At 34.0% G+C, this 12,399-nt stretch overlaps 1 protein-coding gene across 1 annotated transcript; it reads right to left on the minus strand.

The window, feature by feature from the left end:
* Positions 1-6,537: 6,537 nt before the first annotated feature.
* On the minus strand, positions 6,538-7,617 carry LOC145260249 (uncharacterized). The gene has a single exon (XM_080118075.1). It carries the CDS (start codon positions 7,615-7,617, stop codon positions 6,538-6,540), a length of 1,080 nt encoding a protein of 359 aa, XP_079974201.1.
* Between the last annotated feature and the right edge of the window lie 4,782 nt (positions 7,618-12,399).

Consider the following 12,399-nt stretch of genomic DNA (forward strand, 5'->3'; position numbering starts at 1 on the left):
ATTTGTTCATGCTAGTTTTGAGGTATTACTTTAGGGCAGAAATCAGAAGAAAATAAAAAATTACTTTAGGGTGTTTTGTAATGGGAGAAGCATTTTTAGGATGAGCCAAATCAAAAGAAATATTTTCAGAGAAAAAGATTTGCAGGTTTTATAATCAAATGTGAGAAAAACGAGAAATATGTTATACGGTAAACAAAACAAAATAATGAGTTAAGAAGGCATCGCATATATTCACAAAAGAGATAATTTATATATGGTTAAAATGGAAGCAATAAAAAAATAGAATGTTCGTGAATATTTTTAGAGTTCTTGTAAAACAAGGGCTCATTAGCTGAGAAATTAGAAGAAGTCTGGATCGATTAATTAAGAGCCATGAGTTTTAAGGATCAGGAAAATTGTATTCAAAACTTATCTGCTCATTTTTATAAATCATAACTCATTGAAAATTGTTTTTAAGAGTCAATGTTCTTTTGTTTTTATGTTAGTAAAATATTTCAGTGATTTCAATGAATAATGTTTTATAGATTGACAGACAACATTGTCAATGAGTTGTGTGTGTGTGTGTGTGTGTGTGTGTGTGTGTGTGTGTGTGAATGAGTGAGAGAGAGAGAGAGAGAGAGAGAGAGAGAGAGAGAAAGATTACAGAGATGAGCGCCCAGAGTGGGGCACCCAGCGACACCAATCCATAGACTAGGTTCAACTGGGTTTCTACTGATTTATTGAAGAAAAATCTAAGTAGTTCCCAGAAAGACCATTTCAAATAATTCAGAAAGTTTTCTGATTAGTCCAAAATATAATTGTTTTTATTCAGAATAGCGCATGCACAGATAATATGCATACAAATGCGTTAATGCATTTCAACTTACTAAAACCATCTTTGCTGTACGATTACTATTTCTTTCAATGTTATCTTATCAGAAGTTTAAGAGTTTACTGCTTTAATATTTACACATAGAGACACATACACACATCTACAGTTTTTTTTTTTTTTTTTTTTTTTTTTTTTTTTTTTTACATTCCTGAAATATTATTGACGTTGGACATTTTTTGATTTGTAATATATCCCAATTTCTGTTTAATAAATTAGATGGTCATCTTGAACTTTTCAGCTTTAAAGTGGCTGCCATCAAAACAACATTATCTTAATCAAATTACTTCTAGTTTTATAACAATTTGATTCAATTAATAAATTTAATTACCAAAAAATTGTTTAGTCATTAAATTCATTAATTAAACCAAATTGTAACAACACTCGAACTAATTTGGTTAATATAATGTTGCTTCAGTGGCAGCCATCTTACAGCTGAAAATTCAATACAACCTATTTTCGTGTGAAATACAATTATTTATTATAAATAAATTATTTGAAAACTACTTATTTCAGTGCTCCTTACGTATATCTGTACGTGATGTTGCCAAGCTAATCAAAAACTTTGATTCCAGTAAAGCAACTGGCCCTGACGGTATTCCAATTATAGTACTCAAAAAACTTCAACCTGAACTAGCGCCCATACTTACAAAACTGTTTAAACGATGTCTTAAGGAGAATAGTTTCCCATCTCCCTGGAAAATTTCATCAGTATGCCCTGTATTTAAGAATTCAGGTGATCGCTCATCCCCCTCTCAGTACAGGCCAATAAGTCTCCTGTGTGTCATGAGTAAGTTGTTGGAATCTGTGTTAAATACAGAAGTAATCAACCATCTCAACAAAAATAACCTTCTTAGTGACACTCAATATGGTTTCCGTTCTGCTAGATCTACAGCAGATGTGCTTACAGTTATATCTCATAGGATTAGCAAATCTCTCGACGGAGGCCACCTTTCTAGGGCAATTGCTCTTGACATATCTAAGGCCTTTGATAGGGTATGGCATAAAGGTTTACTTCATAAGATCTCTAGCTATGGTATAGCTGGAAATATCTTCTCAATTATTAAATCATTTCTTTCTGATAGGTTCATAAGAGTAGTAGTTGAGGGGCAAAAATCAGAAGCTCACAGTATTAATGCCGGTGTCCCTCAGGGGTCCATCCTGGGCCCAATTCTTTTCCTGATCTACATTAATGATCTTCCAAATCACATTCTTACATCATTTGTAGACATTTATGCTGACGACACTACCATTTATGGTAGCACATCTAAGACAGTAAATGACCAAGTTCTCTCCAATTCTCTCTCCTCTGATCTTGAGCACGTAGTACAATGGGGAAAGGAGTGGCTGGTTACTTTTAATGCATCTAAAACCAAGCTTCTCTCTTTACATCATCAACATTCTGATCCACATCTGGCATCAATTGAAATGAATGGCTCTCGTCTTCAGGAGGCCTCAAGTTTTGACAAACTTCTGGGCTTGACCATTACTCCTGATCTTAAATGGAACACATACATCAAATCTGTTGCCAAGGCCGCTGGAAAAATGGTGGGATCTTTCTATCGATCCGGTAAATATCTCACTGCTGATGCTATTCTCTATCTATATAAGAGCCAGGTACGTCCAAGGATGGAATATTGTTGCCACATCTGGGCAGGAGCTGCTAGAAAGGACTTGTCCTGCCTTGATAGAGTTCAAAATAGACTTTGTAGCCTCTTCCTTGCAACCTCTATCTCACAGAAGAGATGTTGCGAGTTTGTCTCTGATGTATCATTATTTTCATGGAAGGTGTTCGACTGAGCTTCAATCTATGGTCCCCCCTCGCCAAACTTTCACAAGAAACACTCGCCTAGCTGTAAACACTATCAATAATTTCCCCCACTCTTTATCTGTGCCTAAACCTAAACGTAGATTCCATGAACAAAGCTTCTTTCTTAGAACTGCACGCCTGTGGAATTGTCTTCCGTTTTCCTGCTTTCCGGCTGACTACAATATGGTTGTGTTCAAGTCTAACGTAAATAAGTTCTTGATGAGCCGCTCTATATGAGTTATCAAATTGACCAAATTTTCATTACTAATGATTACTATATTGTCCGCTGTCTACTGTACACTCTTTAACCCTTATCCTTGAGTGGCCTCTTGGCGTTGATAAGTGGTAATGCCTATGTAAAAAAAAAACAAAAAAAACCTAAAAACTGCAAAGTTTTTTGTTTGTGTTTTTTTTTTTTTTACTTTAGGATGGCAAAGTAAGGGAGATAATTTATCTCAATTTTTCTTTAGATTTATTTTAATAAAAATGTGATCAAGTAAAGATTAGATACCCCGTAGCAGAAGACTAATACTAGCACACATTTCAAGTGACACCGGTTGTTCGACTTTGACATTGCTGTTGATTGCTTGTAAACACGTCAAATGGTCGAATGTCCGCAAGCAAGATTTTTTAAAAATATATTTACAAAACTTTTTAAGATATAAAAGAAAAAACATATATTTACAAAACATGTTTTTTAATATTAAATATTTACAAAACTTTTAAGGATTAAAAAAAACAAAATTTTTTTCTATTTACACAAAACTTTTTAATGTAAGGAAACAAAGCGAATGTAATTTAACAAAATATATTTAAATAAATGGGTGTCTTTCTGAGTGCGTTTTTTTTAAATATATTTATAAAACTTTTTAATAAAAATACTGAAATAAATAAATAAATGGTAAATTTTTACGACGTGCCCCAGCGTAAACACTCCAACCTCCCTATGTTAAGAACAGCTTTCAGAATAAAACCTCCAACCTCAAAAGTCGTTCTTAATATGGGTACGTTGGTGGGGGGGGGGAGTATTTATTCCGAAAGTCGTTCTTAACATGGGGTTGTCGGGGGTGTTTATACTACACTGGGTCAGGTTGTAAAATAATACTAAATAAATAAACCGACGTTATAACTGAGAATTTCGGATGATGTCAATTAAAAAATACATAATTTTAAAAATATTTAAATAAAATTATTATATATGAACAATGGTAGAAGTAAATATAAAATAACTGACTTGTTCGGATTTTTGTGACCAAGATTAATTTTTATGTACAGTGTGTGTGTTTTTTATTTTTATCTTTCTTTGTGAGTTTTTAATACAATTCAATATTTATTTAAAGTGTGATGTATGTATGCGGTCAGTGAACGAGAAATCCTTCTAGACTGAGGTAATTTTTAAGCATCATAAAATCACAAGTATCAGCAACAAGTATTCTAAGAAATTTCTTTCTCACACATCTCAATTTCCTGCAGAAGCAAATGAATTCCACAAACAAAAGCCATACCTTTTCAAACACAAAAATTATTCACAAAAAACAGCAATGAAAGTTCTTCGGTTCTGGTATAGTCCTTTTGCAAAACGGTGGCCCGATTTGCTCCCATACGTATGGAGCCTTTAGTTTGAATTCCTATTGTTGGAATTTAGTTCGTTGTTTCTTTGGAAGGATCCATGAATACTTCATGGTAAACTCGGCGGGAATGATGGCGCCTATAATCAGGCATATATGTGAGCCCCATGGAACTTAAGATGAATTGAGATAAGATTCAATAATTGGTAAATAAACAGGCAGAACAGTTCTTGAATGTCATCCTCAATTAGGATAAATACAGCAATATAAGTTGTCTCTGCTTGTAGAGTTGTAACCTTTGTTCACCAACTGTTTGGTGTCTATGAAGGAATTGGATTGGCTCCCTCGAGAGAGAACTGCTGGGATAAGTCTATCCTGTTGCCCAGTTTCTGAAAAGGAAAGCAAGCTACAAAAAGCGCGCCAAATCAAATCACCTGACACATTCAAATTTAAACCAATAACAGCTGACCACTAATGCGTGGGCAGAGAATAAGAAAAGATGGCTGCCGCATGTGGAATTTCTCACACGATAAACAATCAAGATTTAAAAAATATATTTTATTCACATATCTTTTAGAACTTTTATTTTTATAAAGATGAAGTGTAGTATCACAAGATACAAATCTTTTCATAATTTTCATTTTTATTTAGAAAAAAACAAAGAACTTTCTATTTGCTTACTTTTCCACAAGGGCAAATTAAATACAAGTTTAGCGTCCGAAATTCTCTGTTTCTAATGTTTTGTAATTAATATAGTTTATTCTTTTTATTTTTTTAAATTTTTATTATAATTATTATTAGTTTTATTAAAAAGTTCTGTAAATATATTTTAAAAACGCACTCGGAAAGACACCCATTTATTCAAATATATTTTGTTAAATTTACGTTCGTTCTGTTACTTACATAAAAAGTTTTGTGTAAATAGAAAAAGTTTTTTTTTTAATCCTTAAAAGTTTTGTAAATATTTAATACTAGCATATCGACCCGACGTTGCCCAGGTGATGGTCTGGACCCTTTAGGAGTTAATTTTCTGGGTCAAAGCCAATAAAAAAATTTTTCCTCACATCTGATTACCCTGTATCTCAAATTTTGAGGCTTTACACTCCAAATTGGCATAGTAATTTGGTAGAAAACGTAAAAATGAAATATTTTAAACTTTGACACCATTTTTTCTCTTAGCAGTTATTTTTTTGTGCTCAAAGCAAATGAAAAGGTTTGACCCAGGTTCAAAAAACCCCACATCTAAAATTTCAACTGTTTAGACCCAAAATTGGTGAAGGAGTGTGGTATAGTTCTAAAAGGTCAAATCTTTGAACTTTGACCCCTTGGCTGCGAAATTTCCACCCCAAATCTAATTAGATAGTGAGCACAATGTCTGAATACACTGCAAGTTAAAATAATATTTTAGGCACAAAATTGGCAGAATAGTTTAGTAGAGACCATAAAGGTCAAATCTACAAACTTTGACCCCTTGGCAGCCAAATGTTCGGTCCCAAAACTAAAAAGATTGACCTCATTAAGACTATGCTTTATGTCAAAGTGTTTATACCGAGTAGTTTGGTAGAGACTACAAATGTAAAATATTTTTGAACTTTGACCCTAATTTTGACCTCTTAACATTTATTTTTTCGAGCTCAAACCAAAATATAAAGTTTGGTCCTGGTCCAATTAATCTTATTTGAGATTTCATTTGTTTGGACACAATATTTGTTTAGTAGAGATCGCAAAAGTATCAAATCTTCGGAAATTTGACCGCAGTTTTGACCCTTTAGCCATTATCTTTTTTGGGATCAAAACAAATGAAAAAGTTTGACCCAGATCATAGTAATTTATATCTAAAACTTCAAGTATTTAGGCCTAAAATTGTCAAATTTCAAGTGATTAGACCCTGTAGTTTGGTAGAGAAAGCAAAGGTCAAATATGGTAAATTTTGACCCTAATTGTGACACTTTAACATTAGTTTTTTTGGGGCACGACGGAAATTAAAAACTTCAATTCAAGTCCAAGTAACCTACACATGAAATGTCAAGTTGTTAGAGTCAAAATTGATGGAGGAGTGTGGTAGAGTTCTAAAACGTCAAATCGTTAAACTTTGACCCGTTGGTTGCCAAATTTCCGCTCAAAATCTATTTAGATATGTAGCCCAATATATGAATATAGTTTGGTATATTTTGCAATCTTAATTTTGTAATTTAAGCTGTTCAATTTTCTTTCTTTTTTTTTCCAGTTCGATTTTTGTTATCGGCATCTTTATTTTAATGTTTATTTAGCTTCAAGAGAAATTTTAATGTTTATTTAGCTTCAAGAGATTCTTTCAAGTGCATTTCAGCCACAGACAATGTCTGCCCTTGAGATTTATTCATTGACATTGCAAATGCAATCCGAAGAGGAAACTGTATTCTTCTGAACACGTAGGGCGCTTCTCTTCCTGATGTAGTCAATGTCACCTTAGGTATCAAGACATCCTCTCCTTCTCCACATCCAGTAATTATTGTAGCGTCAATGATATTTTTGGACATTCTATTGACAACAAGTCTAGTACCATTAAACAATTTCGGTGGTGTTATATTTCTTAGGAGAATTACAGGACATTCCACCTTGAGGGCCAAAACAGGAGCGGGAAGATTAGAAATATCAAGACTATTAAGAAATTCAAGAGGGAATTTAACATTGTCAAGTGGATCCATATTTGCGTTGATTGATTTAAACATTTTAATCATCCCAGGAAAACTGTCTAGCATATCTCGATTAATTGCTCTGACAATTGAATTTATGGGTGCCAATATAGCTCTTTCACAGAGCCAATCGTGATTGCAAAAATTGTCAATCAGATTTGGGAAAACAGATGTTATAAGATCGTCGAGAGTATTGACAAGGCTACATATATTGTTAATTTTGATGTGGCCAGTGGAATCTGCGGGAACTTTTCTGTGGCCAAGTGTCAGAAGGTTCTGGGAAAACTTTTCCATTACTCCATCTTCATTAAGTTTAACACGCATGTTAGTTGTTAACTGAAGGGCTTTTATTTGTCTCCATAAATAGGACGATTTTAGGCACACACGTACCTGATATGATTGCAAATTTTTTCCGCCTGTAAGAATAAGTCTGTTCTCTATATCTATTAACGCCCTATTGTAAAACTCATCACAATAATCAAGTTGAATCTCTGGAAGGCGTACTTGAGCTTGATGCAAAAAGTCTTCGGAAAGGCTATTTCTGAATTTCAACCACAAGTTAAATGCGTTTCCAACACTGCAGAAATGTAATAACTTAACAAATAGTTTGCAAAGTCTCCGAGCTGAATATGAGGCAGCAGTTTCAGCTAATGTGGCTTCCCAGCGAGTGTCATCCTCAAGTAAACCTTGAGCCATACAGGCTTCCCTGTAGGTAGGCCAAACTCGATTACCGAATTTACAAAGATCTTCAAAGCTTGTGTTACAAGAAAAGGTCCCCTTTTCTTGTAATTAAGAAAAACATTAAATAAGTAAAAATGAGATTAGATAGACTGAGATTCGAACTTTGTAAGCAAGGTTCAGAAATAGGGTCAGAAATGGAATGTAGAATTTCGCATTGTTCAATTTAATATAAAATAGTAGATATGTTTGAGTAAAAGGAATTTTGATTGTTCAATTCTTTTTTTATGAAAACTGAATTAAAATAAGGTCAGTTAGAAGAACGAACAATAGCAAATTTAAATATGTTGAAAAATAAGTTAGGTCGAAAAATAGATTAGTAAGAATTCTTGTCTGCAGACATGCGCAAACCACGCATGTTCAGGCCACGTGGGTCGATCACGTTTTTAGACATGCATATGACGTCATGGCAGAAATGAATTCTCAATATAGGAGCTAGAGTCAAAGACAGAGTTAGACTAAGAGAGATGGAGTCCAGAGTTGAGTCCGGATCGAATCAGAGGAGGGTCTCCCTTTGGAAGCGAGGGAGGAAGTTTTAATCATATAGTCAACTTTGAATTCCTGGATGTCACCATCATTGCGACTGGTCGAATGTAATAAAAGAACACATCATATTTTGTAACTGCCATTTTGTGTCATCTTTCTACCAAATTAAAGGTAATGTGAAATCAGCATATTTATATGAACTTGTTCCCAAGCATCTTTATAATGAACTTTGTGTATAACTCATCTAAGACATGTGTCCCCTTCTCTATCATAAGCAATGACTTTTCCCTCTTCCCTGTGTATAAGAACTGATCACCTCCTCTCTCCTCTCTCCTCTCTACAATATATGTAATAAGAGTCCACAGACAATAAAATGTATAAATGTCTTTCTCCTTCTCTCTTCTATGTCTTCCCCTCATCAATATGAATGCCTCCTATGCAACACTTGAACTTCATGAAGCAGAATTCCGAGGTAGAAACATTCATGTTGATTTGGAGGTACAGTATAGACACGTCTCAGGCAATCATTCCATTTAATACCTTCAGCACCTTCAACTTGTCTACCGATAGTTCTGCGAATCCAATGTTTCTTATTCCATGTGTAGTATGAAGGAATTTCAGAATAGATTAAAGTTTTGGCGAAGTCATTGCTTTCACACAGTCTGAAGAAAGCAGTCAAAGTTGTCTGTCTAGGTGCTTGTACTATATTTTGTGTGATTGTCACAGTGTTGTACACTCGCTGTCCATTTTCAAGATGAATGTCCAGATGTTGAATTATTGGATGCCTATAATGGATAGGGAATCCAAATATTCGCCAAAATGCCTCACTACTGCTAATGTAATGCCCTACCTGATATTGTATGACTTTGTCACTTGTATTGTCGTTCTGGAGACTAAAGGAGGCAGCATCAGAACCCTTATCGCCGTATTTACAAACATATTTGATACATTGAACAGAAGCACAAAATTCGACATTTATGTGGGCTCATAAGGTGCTCATAAGAAATGGACAGTAATCTCTTACTGTTGCAGTGAAGCCACCATCTTTGGGTCTTCGTCGTCTGTACAATTACTATCAGTCTGTGTCTCACTAATAAACTGGCGAGGATACCTTTTTGTGCATATCCTGTTGTCTTTAATACACAATAAGTCTCTTTTAAAGCCAGGGCTGCATGGTCCATGAATCATATGCGCCATTACTGTTCTATAAATCCCTGTCAACAAACGGATCTGGTAGTTCTGCAGAGATGATTTTATCAATGTCATTCGAACTTATATTATTCACAACTCAAATTAGAATATGAGCATGAGGAAGACCTCTTTTCTGCCATTCGATTGTATACATGTTTCCTCGGACTGGTTCAAAAATCTCACCTAGTTTTATCAAATCCATCAATTTATTAAGTTTCAAGAGAAATACTCTTGCTAAGATATCATGACGGTTTGTTGTTGCTTGCCCCTTGAAAAGTTCAACCTGGGTTTCCTTCCAAGTTGGGTTACAAGTAAAAGTTAAAACAAAGCAGGCCTAGTGCCTCACAATTGTCATTACATCCTGAGTCCTTTCGTGCATATAGTGGGGTCCACCAGTAAATGTGGAGGGCAGAATACAAAGCTTGCCTAGATTGTTTGGATCTGCATCTCTGTTAAAACCATCCCCCAAATGTATGTAGCTGTCGCAACGCGATTTTGCCTGATTATTTCTGATGTAGCATAGGCGTTTTGATTCCATTGTAGCACACATGTCAGTAGCATACTGATTGAAAAGGTCTTGAAACCGATGTAAATGATTGTAGTGAATATTTCTATTGTTGTTGTTATTGTTATTATTATTATTATTATTATTATTATTATCACCATCATTATTATTATTATTATTATTATTATTATTATCATTATTATTATTATTATTATTATTATTATTATTATTATTATTCTGGTCATTGTTATCCTTTTGGTCCCAAATCATAAATCTGTATGCATAGAAATCCTTGTTTTGCATTAGAGAGTATCGGTTCAGTTTTTGTATTTATCATTGCAAAACTAAGGAAGAGACAGCTATTGCTATGTAATGTAGATATCTGTAAATCTAAGTACAGACTATAGCTAGTAGGTATCTACCTGATTAAGAATAAACTAATGCATGCCTTAGAAATAGAAAGGTATAGATGTTTAGTAATAAGGACTTCCAATCGGTCAGCATGCGAAGGTTAAGGGCTGAGAGTTAAAGACCTCCCTCCAAAGGCGTGTGTAATGTATGAGTGTTAGTGGCAGCTTAGGGAGTAGAGCAGATTGTTAGTTTTCCGGAGAATTAATCTTACAGAATACAGTAGAATTAGTTATTAGAATTTAGAGTGTCAAGTAATGTTTAGTTAGAGAAAAGAATTAAAAAAATAAATAAATAAAAAATAAAAAATAAAGTGAATAGTATTATACAAAAGAATTAAAAAATAAATAAATAAAAAATAAAAAATAAAGTGAATAGTATTATACAAAAGAATTTAAAAAATAAATAAATAAAAAATAAAGTGAATAGTATTATACAAAAGAATTAAAAAAATAAATAAATAAAAAATAAAAAATAAAGTGAATAGTATTATACAAAAGAATTAAAAAAATAAATAAATAAAAAATAAAAATAAAGTGAATAGTATTATACAAAAAGACTTTGTAGCAGAAACAAATGGAATTTTTTTTCTTTTAACGAATCAATGCCTCTCCTCCCCTGTGCTATTTGGCCATATACTGACCAATCAGGGGTACGGCGCATTGATCCTTCCTATCCCCTAAGGAATTCGGCCAGCATCTGGTTTGAGGAATAATAACTCATCCTTACTGAGATAGACACGAAACAGAACGGACTCTCTTTTCTTCACTCTCTCTCTCTCTCTCTCTCTCTCTCTCTCTCTCTCTCTCTCTCCACCTCAGTGTTATTTCTAAAGGTATCAACGATTCCACTGGAATAACTACCGTGATAGCACCAGGTGGCCGAAGTTCAGCTTTTGACCAGGATCATATCACATTCTCCTTAATAAACTTGTTCTGTGTTACCTTTTATGAAGTTGTTGCGTTTGTCATTCTAGAAGCTTGTATGGAATTATTTATTTTATTCGGTTGTGCCCTAAAAGCATTCTAAACCCTAAAACTTGTTCTTCCCAACTATCAATGGGAAGCAAGAAATATTTGGGAAGGGGAGGGGTGATAAGGTGAGATATATGCCACCCCAGTTCAGTTAAATCTGTAGTAAATTTTTTCAAGGAAGGGTGGGAGCATACATCCAGATGAATGGTGTTTTCTATTGCCAAAGGGGCAAATGTTGAATACTTTTTGTTTTTTATTTCTTTTTTAGATTAAATAATAGCTTTTATAATATCCCCCCCCCTCCCCAGCCGGCAACACCCTGTAGGGGAATAAATAAGAGCACTGGATTACCGGTGTAGAGAAAGGAGTGAGATCCCTTGAAAAAAGAAGAGGAGAGTCCGTTCACATGAGGCACGGACGCAAAAAGTTCTTCTCCTAAAAGAAAATGTTGGACAGGCAGAGTACAACTCTAGAATACGGTCCTCACTCCTCTCGTAAACCCCACTATTGAAGTGAGTAATCTTTTTACCTTAATGTTCTGAATTGCAGTGTTGTCATGTTTTCATGTTTGTTAATAAATTCTTGTCGTTTATACTTGTTGTACGTTTAGTAATTATTAAAGCTGGTCGGTAGTTTTGGGACTTGGAAGAACCTAAACCTGAACCAACAGTGGTGATCCCAACTAGCAACATAGAATACGCAAAGCAACGTTTTTTTTTATGTTTTAATAACAAAAGGAAAATGTGTGAAATTAAAGTTTATTTTTAAATAAAAATAATCCATAACATGAATCCCGGCGTCAGAGTAGTTAAAAATAAATAAACAAAACATTTAGATACGTAAGTTAAAAATAAAAAAATAAAAAATAATGACTAGTTACGTTTTTGTGCCGAGATTTATTTTATACAAGTATCATTACCCTTTCATCGGGATATTCACATTTTTCTCGCACAACAAATATGGTCGACCGCGTCTTCTTCAATTTGCATGCGGCGCCAGTCTCGTGATTGGCTGATGTGAACACTACGTCACACTTCGTCTTCCTCTTGCTCTGTCCCTACTATTACTACTATACAGTATCATCTAGCTAACTGTCGCTATAAATAAATAAATAAATAAGATAAAAATAAATAATAATAATAATAAAAATCATAAATAAATGTTAAATGGCGTCGC

This window comes from Euprymna scolopes, chromosome 36 (genome assembly GCF_053919585.1).
Source record: "Euprymna scolopes isolate OS-2025 chromosome 36, ASM5391958v1, whole genome shotgun sequence".
In the NCBI taxonomy this organism is placed as follows: domain Eukaryota; kingdom Metazoa; phylum Mollusca; class Cephalopoda; order Sepiida; family Sepiolidae; genus Euprymna; species Euprymna scolopes.

Excerpts from the sequence above, each read along its gene's own strand:
- LOC145260249 (XM_080118075.1), bottom strand. The coding sequence starts at position 7,617 with ATGGCTCAAGGTTTACTTGAGGATGACACTCGCTGGGAAGCCACATTA.